The sequence below is a fragment of the Lotus japonicus genome, chromosome 2 (genome assembly GCF_012489685.1).
Source record: "Lotus japonicus ecotype B-129 chromosome 2, LjGifu_v1.2".
Taxonomy (NCBI): Eukaryota; Viridiplantae; Streptophyta; class Magnoliopsida; order Fabales; family Fabaceae; genus Lotus; species Lotus japonicus.
In genome coordinates, this window is record NC_080042.1 from 43421927 (window position 1) to 43448389 (window position 26463).

At 37.3% G+C, this 26463-nt stretch overlaps 2 protein-coding genes, 1 long non-coding RNA gene and 1 pseudogene across 26 annotated transcripts; 2 read left to right on the plus strand and 2 right to left on the minus strand.

Annotated features, from left to right (window-relative positions):
* The first annotated feature begins 1689 nt into the window (after window positions 1-1689).
* On the plus strand, window positions 1690-10090 carry LOC130736462 (uncharacterized). Its single transcript, XM_057588292.1, has 9 exons — window positions 1690-1793; window positions 1876-2008; window positions 2090-2505; window positions 3898-4422; window positions 4505-5066; window positions 5351-5737; window positions 5827-5961; window positions 6115-6218; window positions 9988-10090. Exons 1-9 carry the CDS (start codon window positions 1690-1692, stop codon window positions 10088-10090), a joined length of 2469 nt encoding a protein of 822 aa, XP_057444275.1.
* A 184-nt stretch (window positions 10091-10274) lies between these two features.
* On the plus strand, window positions 10275-14804 carry LOC130738053 (uncharacterized). 16 transcript variants are annotated; one of them, XR_009019130.1, is made up of 9 exons: window positions 10275-10528; window positions 10654-10816; window positions 11154-11237; window positions 11575-12652; window positions 12920-13020; window positions 13096-13178; window positions 13576-13631; window positions 13861-13997; window positions 14289-14804. XR_009019130.1 is itself a non-coding variant. In XM_057589956.1 (9 exons), exons 4-8 carry the CDS (start codon window positions 11598-11600, stop codon window positions 13981-13983), a joined length of 366 nt encoding a protein of 121 aa, XP_057445939.1. In that variant the 5' UTR covers window positions 10276-10528; window positions 10654-10816; window positions 11154-11237; window positions 11575-11597; the 3' UTR covers window positions 13984-13997; window positions 14289-14804. The 16 variants fall into 16 exon arrangements, 1 of the variants encoding a protein (XP_057445939.1); XR_009019133.1 differs by having other exon boundaries at window positions 13100-13178; XM_057589956.1 differs by lacking the exon at window positions 13096-13178 and having other exon boundaries at window positions 10276-10528; window positions 11575-11630; window positions 12600-12652.
* A 162-nt stretch (window positions 14805-14966) lies between these two features.
* LOC130738056 (uncharacterized) lies at window positions 14967-23898 on the minus strand. Of its 9 annotated transcripts, XR_009019146.1 has the most exons (8): window positions 23560-23883; window positions 22951-23099; window positions 22133-22181; window positions 21688-21802; window positions 21551-21604; window positions 21069-21350; window positions 19593-19671; window positions 17998-19215 (listed from the first exon to the last, which is right to left on the minus strand). It is a non-coding gene; the product is annotated as an uncharacterized LOC130738056 (long non-coding RNA). The 9 variants fall into 9 exon arrangements; XR_009019145.1 differs by lacking the exons at window positions 17998-19215; window positions 19593-19671 and adding an exon at window positions 17355-17991 and having other exon boundaries at window positions 23560-23881; XR_009019148.1 differs by having other exon boundaries at window positions 19593-21350; window positions 23557-23898.
* On the minus strand, window positions 15396-15813 carry LOC130738055 (protein transport protein Sec61 subunit beta-like; annotated as a pseudogene).
* Window positions 23899-26463: the final 2565 nt, after the last annotated feature.

The following is a 26463-nucleotide window of genomic DNA, read 5'->3' on the forward strand; positions in this document are numbered from 1 at the left end:
GTTTTTCTTACCCTAAAGGTTGTACCTTTTTAAGGATTTGTTGATGTGGAGAAGAAAGGTTGTGGCTTTGGTGATGGTTGGGGAACCGTTGCAGCATTGGAGGAACTCGTGTTCAGGGACTCCAACTCCACCTGAGAACAGAAGCTGAATCTGAAAGAAGAGTGAACCGATTGAGGGTCAGCATTGGGCAATTTATCACAACCGCATCCACCAGATTCCGCAAGCAACCAAGCCTTGATGTGCTCCAAACTCGTCATCTTGTCACCGTCGTCGCTTTGTTCGTGAATCAGGTTTCTGTCGGAGCTACCCGGCGACGGAAAGGGTGAGAAACGCAGGCGAAACTGAAATCCCAGATCATTTTTCTCAAAAAGTTTCGAAATTTGAGCTTGTTGAGGTCACTGGAGTGATGAACTGTGATGGGTGCTATAGAAGAAGAAGAAGAAGCGTGTGAAGGAGCGTTTTGAGCATTTGAAAATTCTCTGGGACCAGTGCAAGTTCTCTCTCTTTCTCTCAATGGTGTTCTACAATTCTAAGGAAAGCCACTGGTGTTAATAGTTTCCATCTGGGACATTGTTGGCAGCTGTTCTCGTGAGTGAGGGTTTTGCACACAGGGTGAGTGAGGGTTTCTGGGTTCTTATGAATAAATGTGATTTTCTGGGTTTTTTAATTTTTCTTACCCATTGATTCTCTAATTTTCTGTTAATTCGTGTGAGAATTTGTTTCGTTCATTCATTGGTTATTACCTCACAATTTTGTTTGATCTTGAATTTAATTATGTATTCATGTTCATAGAATTGGAATGAGTGTCCGGAATCAAACAAGAACAAACTAGTGTCAAGATGAATTCTTTTTAAGCTGGAAATTTGAATTAATAAATTCAGATGATTTTATTTTTAATTTCCTGAGGGACTAAATTGACATAATAAGATGTGAGTCATTGATGATATGTCAAGCCAATGTGGCAAAAATGGTGACATTTGAACTTTTCCGTCTGAGAGACCAACGGAAAATTGGTCCAAGGACTAACTTGACCGACGGTAACACATACAGGGATGAAAAAAGACCATTTCCAACAGTTGAGGACCACTTCATCATAAGTGAACACATTCAAGGACCAGAATGACTGTTTACTCCGAGAACATGTGATTCTTCGGCACAAAATCTTTTGAATTATGCCGATGGTGCAGCTTCAGTGGCAGACTTGGGATAAAAACTTGGGACATTGATTGTTATGATTTCGTTGCATTTCATATTCACCCCTTAATTTTATGGGAATTGTTATTTAGACCCCCCATAGCTATTCAGACCCCCAAAAATCTGAGAAATGTAAAGAATACCCTTAATGAAAAAAGAAAAATTGAAAAGTACCCCTCCCTCCATCCTCACCTTCTTCCTAATGCTTTGTTCAAACCCCCCCCCCACCCCCCTCTCACCACATTCTCTTTCTTCTTCAACTTCCAAACCCACTCTCAACTTCCATAACCACATTGTTGCCGGCCACCGCCTCCACCACTCACGCCACCGCCGCCGTCGTCCTCACCCAACACCATCACTAACGCTGTCGTCGTCCTCACCTGACTTCTCCTCCCTCGTTGTCGTCGCCGTCGTCTGTGAAGGTACTGCACTAATCCTGATCTAGATTTATCGCACTTTTAATAAGCGTTAGCACCGTACTCTTTGTGTGCGTTAATGTCGCACTCTGAAAGTGCGACAGAGACGCACACTGAGAGTGTGTTTTTCTATTATTATTATCCCGACGCAATGTTAAACCGCCTCTCTGTCGCACTTATAAAGTGCGTTTGTGACGTGCGATTTATACAGTTTGGCCTGTAACAGAAACAGTAAACAATTTGCAATTTTTGTTTTGCATTTCAGAATGAGTCTCCCTACTTCATATGAAGTGGACATGCCACAAGAAAGGGTGGAAGAAACGCAATTAGCCAATGTAGAAGATCGACATGATGTGCCAATTGCAGCGGACTACACAGAACAATTTACCACAGACAGGGTATTTTCATAACCAATGAGTGAGTTTATGTCAAATAAGTTGAATTTATATGTGATGCGTATATGTGTTAATATTCTGTAGGTTTTTGGTACTCGGGATGAGCTTTTGGATTGGGCTAAGAATGTAGGAAAGCAACTAGGCTTTGTGATCATTATTAGAAGGTCTGATTGTGGGAGCAAGGACCGTGGGAGAAAAGGCAGACAGTTGACTATTTTTGTGTGCAAGATGAGCGGCAAGTACAAACAGTACAAGCATGTGTTGATGCAGAAGGGGATAGAAACCAAGAAATGTGATTGTCCGTTCAGGCTCAAGGCGAGATACACATCAGAAGATGGTTTGTGGAGGTTGACTGTAGTACGTGGAGACCACAACCATGCGCCGGCTGATACTCTAGTTGGCCATGCCTATGTCGGTCGCCTTACAAGTCAAGAAAAGGATATAGCGGGTAAAATTGTTGACAATAAAGTCAAGCCAGGTGTTAACACCAAAATTTCCAGGTTTAGAAAGTAATCATTGAGATATGGTGTACATGGATGCATGGTATGTTTTAGTGTAATTTTTACCCTTCACAGCCAAATCATTATTATTTTCCTATATTGGTCGAAAAATGGTATTGTCACTGGGTCGAAACTCATTATACCAAAGTGGTCGAAATATGATATTGGCATTGGGTCGAGAATCATGTGGCACATATTTAAATTGCTAAATGATGATTGAAGTTATATGGTCATATACTAGATTAGTATTTCGACCAGGTAGTATTTGATAAAGTGGAAATAACATGGCATCATGTTAATGCCAAGGTGCTTAACGTATGGAGTTCAAAGGGAAAACAATGTGGCAAATGCATGGTTCAAGGCACAGACGTGAATACTTGAGTTTTAGCTTATCCATTTTGCATGTCTTGACATCAATTTCGACAGAGAAATTGTGGCAGTGTTACTCGAAGAAAATATATGAAGCAAAGTGGAAGTCACCACATGCAGCGGTTACAAGAAGTCACCAGAAAAAGCAGAAGTTAGTGGGAATATTTAGTGACTTAATGGAAGTTACTAGTGGCTATTGAAGTGGAGTAGTGGAAAATGTGGCAGTTACTTACTGAAGATGCAACATGAACGTGCCTTGGAAAATGGAAGTGGTTGCAAGTTATTATGTTTGTACTTATGCCAAGTGTATGGCTCTAGTGTAAGGAGTTATTTTATAAGATTTAATCTCTACCGTAGGATCTAGTGGCAGTTTCATTTCTTATTCTATAAGTAGCAAATGTGATTGTAAAATTACTCAGACTCACACAATTATTCAAAACTCTCCATGGGTGCCTCCAAGTCTCATGTGACAAATGGCTACAAAGAGACTAAGAGTGTGCTATGATTCTCACCTTTTATGTTCAATGCAATGTTATTTCCTTTGCCATTTTGATTTCCTTTTACTTTTTGTTCTTCTTTTTTCCTTTCAATCTTCTACCTTTCTACTCTTTTTTCCCTTTTGTTCTTACCGTTCTTCACAAAAACCCAGCATTGACATTTAAAACGTCTTCACTAAAGAACCCAAAGAGGACTCTGAATCTGGTCCTTAAATTGCTTTTGGATTCTGTTTGTTTACCAAAAATCAGTGTAAACACCAGGTAACATGTTGCTGGCATTGAAGGATGTCAACCCTCAGAATCTGACTACCATAAGGCAAGTGTACAATGAGCGGATGGCACACATTAGAGCCAAGATGGAACAATTGTCAGAGATGTAACACTTGATGAGGTTGTTGGAGGAAGACAAGTACATGCACTGGTCCAGAACTGAAGAGGGTTCCACGGTGATCCGATCCTTATTTTGGGCCCATCCAGTTTCCATTCAACTGTTCAACCAATTTCCTACTTTTGTCTTGCTTGATAGCACGTACAAGATCAACAAGTATAGGATATCATTGCTGGAGATGGTTGGTATGACATCAGTTGGATTCACATACACCATCGCTTTTGGCTACATGTGCAATGAGCGTGAACCTGAAGTTACATGGGCACTTCAAAAACTAAGGGGGTTGCTACTTAGGGAGGAGGACATGCCTAAAGTCATGGTTACTGACAAAGACACTACTTTGATGAACGCAGTTACAGCCACATTCCCTACAACAGCTCACTTGCTATGCCAATTCCATATTGCTAAGTGTGTGAAGACAAAGTGCAAGCTCACTATCGAAGACAAGGAGATGTGGGATGATGTCGAGGACGCATGGAATAGAGTCATCTATGCCGAGTCAGCGGAGGAGTTTAATGCGAGCATAGACTTCTTACGTTCACTTGTTGGGGAGCACTCTAACCTCATGCATTACATTAAGGAAACTTGGTTGCCGTTTAAGCACAAGTTTGTGAAGTATGCGATTGACCGTTATATGCACATGGGTAACACAACTACAAACAGGTACATTCTTAGACACTGACATTCATGAAGTATGCTACAGTCATTACGTATGTATTAATGTTAATGTTATACCTTTGCACAGGGTTGAAGGTGCACACGCAAAATTGAAAGCGTGCATCAAAGATAGCAAGAGTGACATGTGTACGGCTTGGGCAGCTATACATAGGTGCACACTTCTCCAGCATACAAGGATTAATGCTGCTTTTCAGGCAAGTATCTTCATCAGAGAGCACACATTTAAGGAGAAGTTGTACGACAACCTGCGTGGTGTAGTCTCAAGATATGCGCTCATGTTGATCGCAAAGGAGAAAGCGCGCGTTGGAAAATGCGGCTGCACTATGAGGAGGACACGCGACTTGCCTTGTTCATGTCAGATTGGTAGAATGACCACTATTCCATTAACGGCAGTGGTCCAACATTGGAGGAGTCTTACATCAACATCTCCACCTGATGAATCCCAACCTGTTTTGGGATTGAGCATTGCGACAAAGTTAGAGGTCATTGCAAAGATGTTTGAAGAAGCTAATGTTCCGAGAAGACAAGCTATCAAAGAGAGGCTTCGGGAGATTGCATACCCGGATCAGACTTCTATGTGTCCTCCTCCAAACAAGTTTCCTACAAGGGGTCGGCCCAATGAACCTAAGGTTCTACCAGACGCATTCCTTCATCTTGGGAGAATGCTGATGCAATAGCTGGGTCAAAGCAAGCTAGCAGCTACTCATCAGCTCCACAAGGCAAGGGGCGTAAGACCCGGTCGACAAAACGGAAGAGCATTCCTTTGAAGCAATCTGCACCTAAGAACAGAAGCAAAAGGATTGCAAGCAACTCAGCTAAACTCCCGCCACAGCACCCGAAAGGCAAAGTTTACTCGGCCAACTACATCCATGAAGTGTCCGAATTCCTCCGTGAATATGTCATTGACATTTAGAATGTTGAAGATGATGGGAATTGTGGATATAGATGCATTGCTTCCTTGATGGGTAAAGGAGAACAAAATTGGCGTCAAGTCCGACAAGACATGATAAAGGAGCTTAGATTACGGCAAGGTGTTTATCATGGAATGTATGGCACCAACACACATTACGAAAAAGTACTACAAATCTTGCATCTTGCTCCAAATGAGTTTGCAACGGAGGAGAAGTGGTTATGCGTGCCGGATATGGGCCACATTGTTGCTACGATGTACCAGATTGTGTTCGTGACCTTGTCGAATCAAGGGGGCGCCACCTACTTCCCTCTCACCGGTCCAGTTCTACATCCGTCAGAGCACCAGATTATATGTTTACTCCTTGTCAACAACAACCACTGGGTGAAGGTACTGATCAGTATTACATTTAGTATGAATTTACCTTACATTACATGAACTTTATGAGATACTTAACAATACAATTGATCATTTTGTAGGCGCTTATTTCAAGTGACTTTCCTTTGCCAACGGTTCCACAATGGATGTATAATTGTATTGTTGAAGCTCATGGTTGGCAGCTACCATACATGGATCGCATGGCCCTATTCAACGAACTCTATCGAAAGACAAATGTAGACATACATAAGATCGATGGAATCATAAATCTCGCTGAAGATTAGTTTCGTGATGTTGTAGTAGTCCATTTGCAAATGTTCATATTAGTTGTAATGTATCAATGATAGATTATAATGTAACCTTTATGTTTCTGTTTCTATTGTGTTAAGGTTTCTGTTTCTGTTGGATTTTCTGTTTCTGTTTGTTTCTGTCAAGTTTCTGCAAAATCTCGCCCTTTAAAACTGCGTGACCAACGCACTTTCAGTGTGCGATGGTAACGCCTTTATTAAGAGCGACGCATATTACGCACTTTGTAACGGCACGACTAACGCAGTTCACTAAGTGCGTATATGTGCCTTTCTTATGTATAGTCAGACACTGGGACATCAACTCTGGCACTACTTAATCGCACCTTGAACGTGCGCTCGCAACACATGTTCAAGGTGCGTCTACGTTGCTCCATGGGTATGTGCGATAAACACGCACTACAAGGGTGCGTTCGAAATTGGCATTTTCGGATTTCCGGTTTTTCATTAGGTTTGAATAGCTGTGGGGGGGGGGGGGGGCAGGGGGTCTGAATAACAATTCCCTAATTTTATTTTCAAAAATATCTCTCTTAAAAGGGAAAAAGGATGATGCACCGACAATGCAATTTTTGTTTACACCAAACCAATCTGATTTAAAGGATGTGAGGAAATCTCTCTTTTTATTTAATAAATCTCTTTATTTAATTTCATTAATTGACGTGACACATCCTTGAAATCTGATTGGTTAACGGCGTAAAAACACTTTACACCGTCAATGCATAAAAATTAAACTCCTCTTAAAAATACCCCATTTTTAATTGGCTAAAAAGCAGTGTTTTCCCCTGGCGTTTCAACGTTTTGCAAAAGTCGTCCCTACTTTTTTTTTGTCTACGTTTCTGCCCTTGATGTTTCACAAATGTGCACTGTTTGCCCCTCCGTCACTTTGACGTTAAAAAAAGGATGACGTGGTTGTTAAATGCCACGTTAGCATCCTACGTGGCGGGACACGTCATTAAACAAAATTTAAATCTTGAGAAGAGGGGGTGGGGAGTTTTGAACACAGGACCTTGTACTAGTAAAAACACCCTCTTACCAGTTGAGCTACACAATCAACTGACTAGTTTGAATGATGGTTGATCCCGTAATGAGCAACCCCGTCGCAAAACCGGGTTTGAACGATTTCAACCATCACTATTAGGTTCCGGTGCGAGGAGCTCACTCCTTTGCTGCGTCCGTTGGTGCAAGAGGAGTAAAGCAGCGTGGTCGTGTCGTCCCGGTCAACTCGGTCTCTGATCTGATTCGCCATGAGTTCGGTTTTCATCATCTGGTCCAGGGTGGTTGCAATTTTGGCACCTGAAGATGGTGAATCTAGATCGGAATCCATGAGAACAATTGGGAGGGAGGGTGATGCGGCGATGATTTTGGGGAGCAGGGGTGTAAGACCCAGGTTTTAGACCTAGATTAAATAAATTAATTTCCTATTCACGCCTAGGTTTCGGTGTATCGTGAAAGGAACCTGAACTGTTTGCTGATTTGGATAACTCAATGAAGAAGATAGTTCAGAAAATGACTAAGGATAATACTATAGTAAGTTTAAGTGATAGCTCGAGCCATTTCCACACCCGGCTAAGTTCAAGAGTGTCCGAAAAAAGCTATTTCCGCTCCTAGAGCAATGTTTAAGCGAAATTCAAAATCTTTAGAAAAACAAGAACCTTCGGGTATTTTTTCCATGACTAGTGTTTCGCTATGGAACTTTGGACTGTACACACAATAGGTTTGGCTTCCCAGAAGTCCGTCGAAGCTAGGCCTTATCTTCTCAGGGACTTTAATTAAGACCCTGAATGAAGAGTTTTTCTATTCGAAGCTTTTAAGGAATGCAATCTTTCGACGATTGCAATCTTTCTTCAGAAGAAAGTTTCTTCATCCGACGCCAACTGCAAAAAGTAGTTTTCCGGCGTATTTTGATCCATACTGCGTTTGAATCGTTTACTTCAATTTAAAGAACCTCGTTTTTAGTTTTGGCATTATGTTGCCAAATATTCACTTCTTATCAGCAGATGAAAGTACCAGGACGACCGGATCCGTGAAACCTTCGTTTTTCGTTTTTCCCCCTCCGCTATAAAAGGAAGGGAAATGAGAAAATAACTCATTTCCCACCTTGAGATATAGAGAGTCGCGGGTAGAGAGAGAGAGAGGGGGAGAAAGTTCCCGAATCTTGTCTGATCGACCCGACTTCAGTTGCATTGGATCGACAGCGAGGTAACATTTCTACTTCTTGCCACCGTTTCTGTTTTCCGTTGTGTTTCTCTATGTCTTTCTGTGCTCAAAGTTTTGAGCACTTTGAAAAAATATCTTTTTAATTCGATTTCTTCTTTCAATCATTATCTATACCTTTCCTGCGTTCCATATTCACTGTTGGTGCGCTTAGATTTTCACCGTGTCGCCGTAGATCTGAAAATCTAACTCAAAAACCCATTTCTCTGTGAGTTTACTTTTTGAACCAAAACTTCACGACTTAACCTAGTGTCGTTAGGATTAGTTGCTATAAACGGCATTCTCTACAACCCTATCGAATTGCTTTTTCAAAATTTCAACTTTGAGTTTTTGAGCCTAAAATCTTGACCCAAATACCCCTAGTTAAATTCCAATTCCGATCATTTTTCCGACTTGTTTTACCCTAGTTATGACCCGAGATTACCTAGGAATTAAATTAGATCGAAGAAAAAGCGCCGAAACGCTCATTTTCGGGGAGTGGCCGAGAGCTCAATGAGGGGGGGGGGGAGAGAAAATTCTATTTCGCAAAAACTCTTCCTTTCGTCTTAGATTATCGTACTCTAAAGCTCTTAAAGTTTCGTCTGTCGTTAGTTGATACTGTTTAGATTGTTTCGACTCTATTTGACTGAATAATGTAATGTTTGCTCAAAGGTTTGGTTTTGGAAACCTTGGGAGCTATTGAGGAAGCGAGTGAAGGAACCCTGCACCGCGAAGCTGGACAATTTGGAGGCGAGGGCAACTTACTTGCTAGCTAATGACTTAGGCGTCGATAACTTCGACTTGCTTATTTGATTGTGATGATGTTGATTGAGCTGCATTGGAAAATGTTTTCTGAGGCTTCTGTCGTTGTTAAACTTGAGACTTGTGTCTCCGTTTTCTGGGGCTTTGGCCGACATATGTGTTTATGATTTGATTGTTGCTATGATTGATCTTGACTGAATCACATGCTTTATATGTGTTAAGTGGCTAATAATAGGATGTGTTGATATCTGTGAATATGCTTTGTTGGATTGTACTAACTGAATTGTGCAATTACTTATACATATTGTGGAATCGTCGGAGTGTGGGGAAACGAGAAGTTGTGCCATGCTAGTGACCAAATTCGTAGTTCATAGAACTTTAAAAATTTAAAACAGCAGCAGAGCTTGTAAGGACTACTAAACATTCACCTTCTAATTCCTAGAAAATGTTAGGAAATAACAGAGCTGAAAAAGTTAAAATAAACCAGGAGCGGAATCAACAACACAGTGATATAACGTGGAAACTCCAAAATCGGAGAAAAAATCACGGGCGTTGTCAAAACCGACAACCAGAGAATAAACATTATGTGAAAATTATTACAACACATAGACTTCACTCTCAACCACCCCATGACCTCAGTACACCTACAGTCTCCAAAGTAAATATTTGAACCATATCTCACAATACTCTTAAACAAGAGCATAAGAGAAAAAGAAAGCACAAACATAAACTTAAAGTGTTTTCAGGTGCTACTGCTTTGATGTTTGGGTGTGTTGAAACAAAGAGCCTAAGATCTATATATATGACATTGGACTCTCCCACCCCTCACTAATATAAGTAATGTGAGACTTCTCCAAAGCTTTCCTTGATCTTCTTATTTTCCTTCATTAGCAATGTGAGACCTACACTGCAATCAACCCCAAAAGAAAAATACAGGGGAAATAAGTGAATGCTAATTATTATTATTTTTAATGGAATTCTCATCAATTTTGCAAATTGAAGGCAGAAATACAAGGCTGCAATGTTTGATTTTGCTGAAATTATCAAGAAGCATAACAGCTCGAAACAAAATATTGGTGTTTACAAAAGAGATGAAAATCCATAATCCATAATATATATATTCAGGAGTTTTTCTAGGTCCAGTCATCGCCTGCATGGCACCTCTTGATTGGTTAATATATGAAAAAATCCTACATGGCATGCATTCCTTCATTCTTATTATCCTACACCTTTCTTCTTAACCTACACTCATCTCTCTTTAATACCAATTATTATAAAAACACGTTTTTCCCCCTCTCTCATCTCTTTTCCTTCTTCCGTTTCATCACAGCCATCATTTCCCTACCGAGCATCGGATCCACCAAATCAGATTCATGCTTCTCGCGGCCTCATTGCTCTAGCTTCTCATATCATCCAATTTTCCCCAATTTTGGAACTGGGACTGCTCCAACCGATTTAAATCTGGAACGGAGCAAGGTCCCCCTCTCCATTCGTCGTTTGTTTGACGCCGACTCGACGACTCTGTTTTGTCATTTATTTTTAGGTACACATTTCAGACTATTCAATTTCTTGAGGTTTAGGGCTTAATTGATTTAGGGTTTTAAATTTCTCATTCAGTTTTGTTCCAACACTTTCACATCTCCTGTGTCGCACCTTTCTCCGTCTCAGCCACCGCCGCTACTCTCAGCCACTCATAGCCGCCGCCATGTTCCTTCAGATATTCTTCAAACCCTAATTTGGAGCCTCCAAGCCCATCTCTTTTTCCATAATTTTGGAACTGATTGGCTGCTGAAAAGTGGAATCCCGTAAATCTCTCCGTAATCAAGCGCAGGTAACATCAAATTTATCCTTTTCATAATTACTATTACTATTTTTGTTACTATTTCAAATTAGTGAATTTATTTTCGAGAAAATAAAACTTGATGCCCCTGATTAGATTCAATCATCCAAATTAGAAAAAGAAAGTTTCAAATTCGTATATGAAATTTGACCCGCCAAGCCCATCTCTTTTTCCCTATTTTTGGAACTTATTGTCCACTGAAAAAAAGGTTATCCCATAAATTTCTTATCATGCGTAACATTCTATTCTAGGCCTTATTTGGTATTGTTGTTCATGTTTTTATTTTATTTTGACAACTTATTTTTTTAATCATCTCTCATTTTGGCAGTCAAGTGATGCTATTTCTCCTCTAGAGACCAGAGGATTGAGTATTTGCCATATCTTAGCATTCAACTCATCACAAGGAGCATTGGTGAGCTTTTTTTTGATGGCACAACAAACTGATTTTTATTTTCTCTTTCACTTTTTATAAGTTTTTTGGGTTGCTTGATCATTGTTTGACTCTTTAATTCTGTGTCAGAGATTCTTTGTTGTCGCTGTTAATTTGATGGTCTAATATTGCACTTTTGCCCCAAAGTGGGGCCTTCTTTCTTTTTATATATGTTAATCTGATGTTAGTTTTGTAATATGCCATTAGCAAGATAATTTTTGAACTGAATTCAAATCCAAAAAATCACTCAATCATGCATGGGCTTCAGGTATTCCTTTGTTTTGTTAATCTGATGCTAACTTTCTTTTCTATTAATCAGGAGAAGAATGAGGAACTTTGCTCATGCGCAATAGCAGGGGACATAAGAGTTTTCATGTATGATAAGTGTACTTTCATCTACTATAATTTCATGTAGAAGCTTCTATCCTTCTTTCAGGTACCTCAGTTCATTCTCTTTATTTGTTAGGTTTCCTTCATCTAAATCATAATATTGAGATTCATAATCATAATAGCTTTCATCCTAGGAGGATATTTGTTCACCTAACTAAGAAACAAATTTTGTAAAGCAGCACACAAATTTGCCTTATACAGTTTTGTTTGCTAGGGGTATAGCATTCCTTAGAGTATCTTCTATATTATTTTGCCTCATATTCTTATACTGTTTTTACTTGCAATTTCCAATGAAGCAAGAACTCCCGTAACACAGTTAAGAGTTCACTAATTTTTCTTCTACTATTATTGATTTAGCCACATATTTCATTTTGTGATCTAACATCCAGTGGTTATCCAGAGGAGATTTTGTGATCATTATGTCATATGAAGATTTGTGATTATTTCTTATTGTTGGAATGTACTAATATATGCATTGAAAATTGTATTATATTCAATCAGAAATGGCAATCGATTATCTTATTTTGTTGATCCATATTTAATTCCACATGTTCTACTACATTAAACTATCACCAAGGTGTGTTTTCTTATGTAAATCATATTTACAATACGTGGATCTGTGTCTGTTTCCAGTGCTTTGATGGAGGTTTGATCTTTCCCAAGTGAAATATGATGTGTCTGATGAAAGGTGGATCAAGCTTCAGAACCCAAGTAGCAAGAAGCTTCTGGGTCCTGTCAGTGATTCTGATAGGCACTACAACATGGTTTAGGATCAAATTTATTATCAAATAGAGAACTTCTTCTTATAAATGATCTGACTATTGTCTCTCTGCTATTGTTTGAGAGCTTTATTACCAAGAATATGCTTAGAAATTTGATTTGATAGATTTTGGTGGGGGAGAAGTGATTATTGAAGGTTTAATCATTGATTCTCTCTTTGGTTTTGGCTTGCAGTTGCGGGGCTTGAGACTGAAGCAGTTGAAAGTTGAAACTACTTCCATTTTCAGGTACTATTTACATTTTCATTCTCTAATTTTCTTAATCCTTCTGTTCCACCTCATGGTATGCAGAGCTACTGAAAACCCTAATTTTGGGCTGCCAAGCCAATTTGGCCTATTGATAATTAATGAAATTTGAAAAAAATAAAATAGGAAACAACTTATATGAACATTAGAGATTTTTTAAAATAGGAAATTATAATAATTACCATCAACACATATTTGACAAGTCATTGAGTTCATTAAGCACAATGCTTGCAATTCAATGTGATATAGGTGGATTGTGATGAGTGCAAGAGATTGTGCAGCAAAGGAGTCTCTGGTCAATGTCATGGGGGAGAGCATCCTGAAAAAAGAAGGGATACCTGAACCTAACGGTATGTGTTCTGAAAAAATAAAATAATATAGAAGAATGTTGGTCTATGCATCTTATTTCTTGATATCTCTTCTAGTTAGTTTTCTGCAATGGCTCCATCAATCTTCATTGCTTCAAGTGTTGATAAAGTAGTTGATCTGAATGCCTCTATAAAAGAAGGTATTCATTCTTGCTCTTCAATGAGCAATGAAAAGATTGTTGTCTCTTTTCTTCTTTTTGTAACATAAATTGCTAGATTGTATAATTTATTACATATGGACCACTTTACATTGTGCAAGGTGCCGCTAGCAAGATAGCCATTCATTTAACTATGTAGCTTCACTCAGATGGGATTGGGGTGAGATGAAACTTTGGAAATTGATGACACTAAAATTATTCTAAAGAAAAAATATATATACAAATTATTGAAATTATTCCATCAAATACACATGGTTGCCCTTTTTATGTTCTTTTTCTTTGCAATCAAATAATCAAATAGCATTATCAACCCAATCATGATCAGTTCATTTCTTTCTCTCTTTTAATTTTGTTATGCTCAATTTATGATGTCAATCAGGACCGTGTAAACTTCCTGGGAAGGGAGGGGCGACATTGCCCCTGGAGAAGTTTCATGTGAGAAGATGAATCTCTACTATGTTACATATTACAATAGAAGAATTCAAGGCATTAAATAGAGTTATCTTTGATTAGAGAAGAAGGCTTTTAGCTTATTCAAGCCTTTTATCTTTGATTAGATTTTCAAGACTTTTCAGTCCTTCTAAGTTCTATGTCTTTGGCTTCTATGCATGTTTAAGATTTTTGGGTTTAAAACCAGATGAGATTTTTTCACCTTAATTTATAGGTTGAAGAAAATATCCGCAAGTTTGCAATGACAGGTTTACTCTTATCGCTGATTCGGGTGGTTACATTCGAGACTCGCATGTTATCGCTCATACCAGTGCTGCATGTATCAGAGGAAAACTGATGTAGTTATTTTTGGTATTGTTCTCTATCTAAATGACTTTCTCTTGCATTTTTTCCCTCAAGGATAGTCCTTTGCTCCATTGTCAAGGACATGACTGTTGCTGATTTAGTTTGCATTTAGGAGAAACCTTTGAACTTTGATATCACCAGATTTTGATTGATGGATTGTTACTTTTTTTATAATGATATTAATGGTTTCCCCCTACAGCCGTAACCACATCATTTGCTTACGGGTTATTCTACTTTGCTTGTGAAGTGATCACATAGCGAAGCGCTAAACTAAATGCAGTAATTCCATTCTTGCAGAATGAGCTCAATCCATTAAGGAAATGGAGAAAAGCTCTCAAATAGATGAGTGCTACTACCAATTGGAAAGAAGTTTCATGGGAGAAGATAATCTCTACTATGTTACATATTAGAACAGAAGAATTCAAGGCATTAAATAGAGTTATATTTGATTAGAGAAGGAGCCTTTTAGCTTATTGGCTTTGTGGATGTTATAAGAAACGAGGCGAAGCAGGATACTACTGAAACAACTTTCTTCAAGGTGTGTTATTTGATGAAGCCTGGGCCTGGAGGCTGAAACTGGTACTAATAGAGAATAAACTTGAGTATAATGTCATTATTTTTTTCATAAATTTATAAAGGCATTGTAGTTACATTCTTATTAGGATTGTACTCTCATTCTTGAACAGAGAGTGACTCAGCTACAAGATAAGGAAGGATCTGCAGTTGTTTTAGAGGATAAAGCGAGAACTCAGACTAATTAATCTCTCTCTATCTGTTTGTATGTTTTATGAGTTGGGGTTGAGATTGTTTTTATGTATTCTGTCTCAGGAACTTTTAGAGATGTAATTAATGAGTAAATATTAAAAAATTTGTTCAACAAAGAACATAACTGTAATTAATGAGTAAATATTAAAAAATTTGTTCAACAAATTAAAAAAAAAAATAATCGAGAATAAATTCCCCCGGGCCTTGCATGGGTCATAAACTAGTAAAACTTAAAAGAGACGATCCAACCTCACATAAACAGAATTCTAATAAATGAAACTCCAAATGAAGAAGCTTTACATCACAATTAGATTCCTTCCTTATATAAAAGATGTAATCTTCCAAAGTACAATTTTTTTTCAAGAAAATAAACCACATAGAGTAAAAATTGAATCTTGCATCCTTCTTTTGAATCTACCAGTACTCAATGATAACAGTGAGTCTTACATCAGAACTAGTGTAACATGTAAAGACACACAATGAAGCGAAGAGGGTGAAAATTCCATACCTAGATCAAAGGAGCGAGGTTTCTTGGTGTGGATGGGAGGTTGATACGACGACACAGCAGATGCAGCGGCGACGAGGTTTCTTTGGTTCTGGAGAATGGAAAGAAGAATGAGGATTTTGGTTTTTCTGGGTTTTTGTTCTTTTTAAAAGAAAAAACCAAAAATAAATCAATTGTTAAAAACAACAAAGGATTGTAGTTTAACAGGGATGGGTGGATCCAGCAACAAATAATCTAAATTCAACAACAGAGCTTGTGTGTTTAAAATCCAAAAATTAACCTAATTTTTCTTGCCTTATCCCCTATGCCTCCCTACTTACAAAATATAGCTTGCCCATAACATGAAGAATGAAAACAAATGCTGTAAAGCCGGTGCTCATTACACGAACCACATTTGGGGAGATCTTGACTCCACGGGCATCATCGGTGTAAAGTTTAAGCATGTTCTCAGCTACTCCTCCAGCGTCCGCACCCCCGACTGGTTTCCTTCACCTCATGCTTGCAGTAGTTGCAGGACCTTCCTCTTTGGGGAGCTCCTCCACCTAAAGCCATTTTCTGAATGAGAATTCTAATGAGGGAGGTTCGTCGGCGTCGAAGATCTGAAACGGAGAACTGAGAGGAACAATTGAAATGGGTTTTCGTTCTTCTTAGAGGAAGAATCTGATGTAAAATTTCAGAATTGTGAGATGAAGATGAAGAACCACGAATTTGGGGCTTTAGGGTTTTGATGGGACTAAATTGACTAAGGTGACATAACAAGATCAGAGTCATTGATCACGTGTCAAGCTAATGTGGCAAAACTAGTGACATTTAGAATTTTCCGTCACATGGACTAACGGAAAACTCAATCAAGGACTAACTTGTTGACGATGACTCATTCAGGGACAAAAAAGATAATTTCCAGAGTATGAGGACTGGACCGTAGTAAGTGAACACATTCAGGGACCAAAATGACGGTTTACTCGAGATTAACACATGAGGGGATCCAAATCCAACGGATGTAACTAATAGAGACGTTACAATTGGAAAGCAAAAGCGAGAAAAACCTCTCTCACAAAGGAGATCTACCAAGCTATACACCGGACAACTAAGATTACCTCAAACAAACGGTTCAGATTTGATTCTTTTTTCAATACATATAAAATTACTAAATTAACCATTAGAAAATATTAGTCCATGTTCAACTATTTATTGAATTACAAATTTACCCTCCAAGCTGCAAAAACTGCTCCTTTATATACATTATAGATAAATAGATTGATTATAGACTTTAAAAATATTAATATTAATATTAATAATAATATTAATAAAGTATTATTATTATTATTATTATTATTATTATTATTTTAAAATTTAAACGTATAAAGAAGAAGCTACTAAAACCACTAAAAAATAATTTATTATTATTATGTTTATGTCGTGTAATTAATATTATCATTAAGTACGTAAAAGAAAGTATAATTATTATTATATATTGATAGTTATTATATACAATATCAAGCTTTAACCACTTTCCTATAATAATAATAATAAAAAGAAGAAAAATAATATAATAATAATATAATATTAATATTATATTATAATATTAATATTATTATGAATATAATAATAATAATATAATAATAATAATTATTATTATTATATGATATATTATTATTATTTTTTAAAATATTGGGAAGAAGTTACTAAAATTAAGCCACTAAATATTTAAATTTAAATTTATTATTATTATTATTATTATTATTATTATGTTTATATGGTGCAATTCATATTATCATTTTTTATTTTGAAATTGCAATTCATAATATTAACAACTTGAAATTATGAAATATAAATGATAATATATCTTTTAATGAAAAATGGCTTTTATGATTTCATATATTTATAGAAAAATGTTCAGTCAAAAACATATATTTTACTAACCTGATTTATTTGACTAAAGAAGAATAAATATAGAAAAAAAATTAATATAAAATATAAAGAAAAGTCATGTATATGGGAAAATAAATAGTGAGTTGAATACCCTCAATATAGAATTGATTGAACTTATCTCTCCACATTTACAAATATATCTTTTTATGCAAGAGTAATTTTTTTACTATATTTTTTTTTAGAACAAAAGATAGATATTATTAATAGAAGAATCTATGAGAACAACCCTCTCATAGTTGGCAAGATAGGTAATAAAGGGCTTACAATTGCAAATAAAAAACCCCCACATGGTCAGCCTCATTAATACCTCTCAAGGGAAAACCCAGTGGGAAAAACCCAAGAGAGGAAAAAGAGTGTTGGACCATAAGCTAACCGTAGCATGAGCCCAAACCAACAAAACCAGCACAAAACCTGGACTGGGCGAGCCCCTAGAGGGGCAACGCCCAGCATGTATCCCGCCCTGAGGCGGGGCCCTGGCCTTCAGATGGGCCTTGACCTCGGAGGCCCAATTGGCCCAATAGGTAGTACCCAAGCTCTATAAATAGGAGGTAGTTATCAAGTGTAGAGGACTTTTGGCTCATTTGATGAAATAACACTCGAAATTCAGCCCTCTCTCTCATTCTCCTTCTCTCTTAGCACAATCCCTCTACCTCTAGGTACTATACCTCTCTTCAATGTTCATTCCCAGAACAAAACCCAACAGATCGACATCAAACACCTACAAGCCAACATGCCAATTCTCTCTAAGCTCCTCCGCCAAACCACGAATAGCCTCATCATCACTAAGTGTTGTACAATCTGTTTTTTTGGAAACAAGTGTAGCACAAAATATTAACATTATAAAAAGAATTACTAACAAATAATAAATTATAAAATGAGAAAATAATATAATAATGAGTTTTCCAAAAGATGATTATCACAAACACAAATGTTCATGCATTTTTAGGGATGTCAAGACTACCCACACTCGTGAATACCTGCGGATAAAAATCCACTATGGGTAAAATTACCCGCACCCACGGGTATCCACAGATTTATTTCATGGATATTTCCACTATCCATTTATTAGTGGGGCGGGTACGGATATAAATGTATCCATACCCATGGATACCTACCCGATATATAAAATACTAAAATATCTTTTTATATATACATAGATGTATATTAAGTCTAATATCTTGTGAATTTGTTTGAGTTATAATTCTCCTTTAAGTAAACTTATACAATGGTAATGGTGTAAGAAAGCCCTAAGACAAAAAAAAGTAGAAAATAAGTATTTTCCTTCACACATGCATTGATTGACCGTAAAGTCTAATCTTAAATTTTACTTTTAATATAATTTTCTTTTAAACAAATACATGTGAATTTATTTATGTTTATGGGTGTCGGGTGCCCATGGATATCACAGATATTTTAAAATCCGGTTAAAACCCACTTAATGGATATCCATGTGGGTATGGAGCGGATATGAGCATAAATTTTTACATGTGGAGCGGGTGGTGGGTATACACTATCCATGCCCACCCGTACCCATTGACATCCCTATGCATTATAGTAGTCATACATAGATATACATTTATTCCTCAATAATTGTCTCCCAGATATATAAATATCTTTATTGTTTAATATTTTAAAATCTTTACATATAAATAACCTTAAAAGGAGTAGCTAGTGATCTCAATCTGCATCCTATCTTAAAAAATGGATACGAAATCAGATTCAAGAACCAATGTGACTATAACCAAAGATGAGTTCCTCCCTTCTCACAACATCGACCGCCAACTATTCTCACGCTTGGTGGTAGAACTTGATCTTGAAACCAGTCAATCCACACATATCATGGCCTTCATCTAGTGGGTTGAAAGGAAGAGTCACCTTAAAGTTGTGGAAAGCCTTCTCAAATGGTCGACAACTTATCTTAGCCTCCTCGCAGATGAGGTCATCGTGGTCATGGCTTGCATTGAAAATGCTGATTTTCCTTATGCTGATGCTAATGAAAGTCCATTGCCTTTGATTCAGAGCCTGATGTGCAGAGATATCAGACTTCAGTACTTCCATTCTAATCGCATGGCAATCATCAGTGAAGTGACCCAAATACTTAATGGTGTATGTGTAAGGGCTTTCACTGACATAGTGCACCAGGTGCAATATGCGAAAGCTCTGAAGGAACAAAGCTATCATGTTGAAAATTATTATGAGCCAGTGGCCTACAATCCTTATCACATGCAACAGGTAGTTGGGGATAGATGAGTGTACAAGTAATGAGGAAGTCACAAAGACATTTTTTTCTAATACAATAGTATTATAATTTTATATTTGTATCACTTAATATTTTTATACCACCTCCATTGGTTAAGCAAGGTTAATTTTGTTTAATATGTCAAATTTTTGCCCCTCACCTATTTTTTATGGTTCTGTCACCACAGGTACGGTATTGTGTTCCTTCTCCTGGGGTTGATTTCGTGCCCCAACAAATTGCTGTAACAGTGCCACATTCGAATGAATTAGGACATTCTGAAGCACAACATGATGATGGTCAAGTCGAAACATATGATGCTTTAGAAAAACTAAGTTTTAATAAGGATATCATTGAGGATTTAGCCAAGTTAGGGTTTGCTGAGGTTGATGATGATGTTACTAGGGTTGCTGCTGCTAGAGGCAGAGAAAGAATGTGACTCGAGACGAAAGGCATGTATAATGTTGAGATCATGGAGCATGTATAATTTCTTTCTCTCATGAATTCTTAGTCCTGTTGTTGCTTGGTGCTTTTATTTATTTCGGATTTTTTCTTGGTCGAGCTCATTTTGTCTTTGAGTACTTTGCTTGAATTTTGGTGGTTTTTCTATTTTTCTTTGGCTAGTTGATTGGGTTTTATTGCTTCAAGTTTGGGTGTAATTTCTTAGTTTCTTCTGCTATCTTTTTTCTTCGCGTTTAAGAAAAACTAACAATTGGCATCTAAAGCCATAATCTTCCGAATTTTGGAAAATGGATTCTGAATCAAATTTCTCACAAGTTTCAGCCCTAGTCATTAATGTAGAAAACTACCACATCTAAGTTGTCAAGATGGAGTCTTTGGATCTTTGGGAAAACATTCAAGCACTAATTCAATTGCAAGAGTCTTATCTCAATCAAAACTATCATTTATGGAGACATACCTTACCACTGTGGTGAACCAATTTATTCAATTTAATAAACAACATAATTCAAGACTTGGAGCGAGACATCACAAAGAAATTTTGGTGACTAATGGGATTCATGACCACTAGTGGCAGTAGCAGTGTCAGTGACAGCAGTGGCAGCAGCAGTGGGGAATTAGGTTTGGCACCCCACCTATTGGGGTTCGCACCCCACTTTATTAAAAACGGGAATTAAAATTCCGAATTTAATACGAAAAAAACGAAAATTAAAAAACCGTTCTGTGTTTTAGCATATGTGGCACATTTTCAACCATTCATTGCATATAAAAAAAAATCGGAATTTTAAATTCCGTTTTGAAAACGGAAATTTAATTCCCGTATTGAATAAAGTGGGGTGCCAAACCCAATAGGTGGGGTGGTAAACCCAAATCCCGCAGCAGTGGCAGTAGTAGTGCCAATAGTCGCAGTGGTAGTAGCAGTAGTGGTAGCAATAATAGTAGCAGTAACTCCTCGTTTGAGGAGTTCCACAAAAGTATTTAAAAACTGAAGTTAATAACTGAGGCATAAGAGAAGGGGGTTGAATTGTGTCTGTAAAATTTTTTCGTGGTTGGCAACTTAAAAACTCTATTTCAAAGTTTCTTCATGCATTGTTTCTTGATAAATGCAGCAAATAGATCTTGTGAGAAAAATTTAGAGAAAGATAGAAATATAAGCACACAAAGATTTATCTTGGTTCACCTGAAATCCAGTGTCATGTTCAATCCTTCACCTTTCACCAAGATTTTCACTTAATCAAATATTAGTAGGACTTCTCCTTCAACAAGTATCATCCGCAACTTCTCCCAACAAGTATTCTCCTGAACTTCTCCCAAGTATTATTTTAACATAGCCTCTTCAGGCTCCTTCAAGTTGGCATGAGTTCTACTTAATTTGTCTCAACAGAGATGATAGTAGACAAACAAAGCTCAGGTTCTCTTGACTAATTTTCTTTGATATGATATTTTCTACAAAAACTCTAGACTGTAGCAAACTAGTTAAGAAAATAAGTGATAAGCTAACTTAGGTGTATGAATCAGAGAAAAAAGCCTAGCACATCTAAGGTGTTATAAACGCTAGTAAAAGAAAATGAGAAAATCAGTAAAAGCACTTTAAAACAATCAATCTGAATTTGAAAGGAGTTACACACAACAGGTAGCTTCTAAAGAAGAATGAGAGATTACCTTTCTAAGCAGAAAGAATAGAAATATAAAGTTTGCTTTCTTCGAGAATGCAATCTGCAACATTATGGCATCAGAACATGTTTAGATTGTGTTTTCCACCAAAATAGCGCAACACACAATAAAGGAAAATACTTAACGTTAGAAGTTAAGATGGCTGGAAGGCACAAACAAAAAGAGTTGCATAGGACCAGAATGACATCGATGTTGTTGTTTCCTATGAGCTTCATATGCTTCCTGAAGCCCACAAAGCACCTGAAAGAAATGTTCTTTAGCTTAAATGTCATTTATATTTAATAACAGCTTGTCACTGGTATCTATTTCATCCAAATAATTTAGTGAAAAATGTCTTTCAAGATTGAATTCAAGTTGAATATTGCAAGGGTGCAGGATGTAAGAACTTAATATAACAATTACCAAGAACCAAATCTTTTTTTTATTTTTATTTTTAATAATTCCCTGCAACTTCATTGGTGTTTTTACTAGGATTGCCATTCTCAAACTTTTTGAACTAGCTTAGCATACTAGCATATAAGCAACATATAAAATTCTTTGAATGAAGTAGAAAAAATTAATAATTCAAACCTTTGAGAATGCCACCCCAAGATGCAAAATAGATCAGAGATCCCATGGCCTGCTCGGAAGAATGCAAAATAACCAAATTAAGGTGAAGGACAACAGCCTTCAATTTAAAATTAAATCAGTAAAGCTTTGAGAAATAGTGAATACTAGTGAGCTGCTAACTTTCACTCAACCCTGAAGAAAAAATTGATTCATAGAATTCAAAATTCATAATATAGAGAATTCAAAATACCAAACCAAAGTCATAAGTTGTGCACTAAATAACTGAAAACCAATGTGAACATAATCAAGGATTAATAGTTCAAATCTAATAGCAAATTCATGAAAACTAATAACTACTAATTGAAAGAAATACTCATCTTCTTTTATGTGAAAACTCATCTTGACTCCTTTCTACTAGAGTGAACTCAAAATTAACAAGAATCATGACAGAAAAAGGGGAGCAGAAACATCAAAACATTAAAAAGCTTTAGGACAAACAACGATACATGTCTTAGCTTTTAGATCATGTTTCCTTTCCCTAACTCACGAAGAAGTAGAAATATTTTATTTGGACAATCCCTCGAAGTAGGAAGAGTACCAGCGTTAGGAAGGAAAAAAAATCATGATATGAATGTCAATGTCTAAGATACAACTCCCAACAATCAATAAATCAGTTAATGGAATCAGATTTTACAAACCAGATTTCTGTTAGCATTAAGGGGAAACCATGGATAAAATTAAGCAGTAAAGAATACCATTAATGTGTCCCTTGGGGATATCACATTGAGAAAGTAAAAGTGCTAACTGAGGGACTTCCAGATTGAGAAAGTAATGAGTACCTTCCTGAGATGATTGACATGTCTTCTGGAGAATCTTCAATGGATTGACTACAACACTCGGTGCACCTTATATCGTGACTGATGTTTCTTGCCTGAGCATCAACTATAAGGGCCTCTTTCACCGCATCATCTTTACTACTCATACAAACCTACGCAAAAGACTATTGTTATTAATTACTCTATTCTATCTTCCTAGCAGCATAATCCATTAAACCATTTTCAAACAAAGAGTAAAAATATTAACAAAACTAGTGAATTGAATGAGAAAATAATAAAAGTTTTCTTACAGCTGTGTATTTCATCAAACAGCTGCAGATCAAAACCATGACAAGAACAAAAGAAATACCAAGCGTAAAATGAATGATGATTCCTTAATTTCTAACGTCTAATGATATTTGAATTAACATGTTCAGACAAGCAAGTATCAAATTAAATCAAAAGACAAAGGAACTTTCTGATGTCAGATCAGGAATCAAATATTCAAATCTTTAGACAGGAGCAAAAGAAACACCGAAATATCAAAGTGGAGCTATATTCTTCATATTTTAACGAGGAAACAAAGCCTTGGTAATAGGATAATAGAAAGATAATCGTTCTCAGCCCCACCACCTTCCTCTCTTGGTGGACCAGATCGAACAATGGAGGAGGAGTTATGATAGTTGCTTCAAATTGAAGGATTTTGGGTTTGATTTTTGTGATTTGGTTCGATTTGCGGGTGGGATGTTGATTTGGAGGAGGAGAATCCCAACACAACAGCTTAGATTTGGGGGTGGGGGTTGATTTGGTGTTCAGTGCTGGTAAAATCACTCCAATCTCCCCAAAACACCTTCAGATTGATATTCGTTTCAAGTCAAGTTATTGCTTAGTGTCTAAGTAATGGTACTTTGCTTAAGGTCTGGAACGAGCTAACTTGAGAAATGTGGTGTCTCCCTTCCACAAGTGACGTCTTCACCCGACTCCTATCACTCGTGAACGAGCGACACGAACCTTTTTTTGTTTTGTTTAAGTTACCGCTAATCCTTTCTAACCATGTACTAACTTAGAGACCACTAAGACCGTTTCCAGTCTAAGAGTTCCCTTCCAACCTTTCAGATAAATGACCATGAATCTAAGTAAAGCAAGTTAGCAACGAAACACAAGCATCTCACACGTAGCATACGTGGCCTAAGCCATTGTAGAGTTCAAATGACAGAAATAAATAGAGTGTTCAAGTGAGGATACACATAAAGACTTTCATCGGACCATACGCTTCACTCCCCAACTTCCTCCTCCTCGGGATCCTCCTCCATTTCCCCGCTATTCCCCTCCGCTTGCACTGGCATCGGTACCCTCTCTCCCAAACCGTCTGGTCTCACGAACCTCTGTCGATAGATCCGGGCTGAAGGTATGAAAAACACTAGAAAGGGGGGGGGGTTGAATAGGGTTTTGGAATAAAAATGATTCCTTTTTGGTTTCAAGAAAATCTCTCGATAACAAAGATTAAGGAAGCAAAGAGTAAAGAGACAAGGACACAATGATTTTATCCTGGTTCACTTGAACAATTCCTCAAGCTAATCCAGTCCACCCTTTAAGGTGATTTCTTCCTTCGTTGAATGAAGGTAATCCATTAATCAAAGGTTGTTACAACTACACTAGCACAACTTGCTACGTGACTAACACACCTAAGAACTAGCAACCACTAAGACACACAAGTCTTAGTCTTCTCAAGGATTCTGACCTACCCGGTCCCTTAAGCAAATACAAACAGTATGATCCAAGTTTGTGTTTACAAAGGGTGCTTCTAAAACAAGCAAGGTGTAAACAAATTTAGAACAATGAAGAAAATGATAGCTAAGGTATTCGCTGATAGTAATTTGATTGCAATGAGTTTCTTAGCATTTTCTTCCTTTCTTCAGCCTTTATATACTCCAAGCCTAGAGTGATTTTTCCATTGTGAAATTCTATCCTTTGGAGGGTACTTCTGGAATTTCCATATCATACAATGGTTGATCCTCGTTAGGTGGTGGTCAGGATAATACACTGCGCTTGTACTATTTGATAGTGACCCTTGCCTTTTGCATTTGACTTCTGATCTTCAGAGACGCTTCATATTGGAACTTGTGAAGATTCTATTCAGAGTCACGAGGATGCTTGGATCTTCAGAACTTCAAGTCTTCAGCATCTAGACCGTTCACTTCCGAACTTCTGGTCTTCAGAGCCAGCTTTTTTGAGTCTTCATAATCTTCAAGTCTTCAGAGTCTTTGACCGTTCTCTCAGAACTTCTGGTCTTCAGAATCTTCAGCACTGGATTCTTCAGAACCCAGCGTCAGAGCTTTTATCTTCAGAACATCTGAAGCAATAAACTACCATTCATTAGAACGTAGTGAGTGTAGAAGCGGATTATTGGACAGCTGGAGTGCTGGCGCTTGAGCGCCAGCTGCTCGCTGAAAATGACTCCAAATCTTCTTGTAACCCTCATTTGAATGCTTCCATCAATTCTTCGTGCTTTTTGGCCTTCCCTCTTCATGAGTTATCACCTGAAGCACTTAAGGACCAAGACACATGCAAGTCCTAAACTTTATAAAAATGCAAGAAAGACCCTTATAAAACTACAAATTTTCTAAAACTTAACAAAAACTCAAATAAAGATAAAAATGCATGAGAATGCATGAAACACTACATGAAACAAAGAGAAAAGACTCAAAACTCACAAAGAAATGACCCTAAAAACACTACTAAAATCACACCACTATACTCAACGACAGCTCGCCCTCGAGCGTAAAAAAACACTGCTTTCCCTCAAGCGCAAGAAATGCTCCCAAAACAAGTGTCTCAACAAGGAATACTTACCACAAAACAGGGGGATAGAGTAACTACAACCGGTTCTAAGAGAAAGATTCAACAACCAACTTCATGCAACTTTCAAATAGAGAAGAGTGTAGAGTCCATTCATGGAAAACATATAGATCTAAAACTCCTAGGGTGAGATATTGAAATAGTGCACTGAGCACACAAGTAGTTCATAGGTTCTGGGTATTATTCACTCAAGAGCAACAGAGATCAAACATGCACAAATTCAAAGAGACTTTAAAGAGGGTTGAAATGTTGGCTTGGTTAAACATTATGGTAGTTGGTCCCTAAGGATGACTAGGTTTTCAAAGCATAATGAGTGTGGTCCAAATTAAATACCCTGGAGCTTTCAACAACAAACCTTTTAAGCACACAAGTCTCTTGACCCCTTTTTTCAACTTTTTCTTTTTCTTTTTGCAACTCCAATTTGATTAGGAGTTTTTCTTTTCTCTTTCTTTTTCAACTTATTCACTTGGGGCAAGAGACTATTTCATAATTTATTCAGCTCCATAACAATTCAAGGACCAACACTGCCCAAAAGGGACAATGTACAAGTCAATAAACTTAGAAGCTCAAAATCCTAAAAGTCTCAAGAAATAGGCAAGAATCACAAAGCATGCAATGAGTGAAATCAACGCAGAACCAAGAAGTACAAGTGAATCAGAATCCTCAAGGGAATTTTTA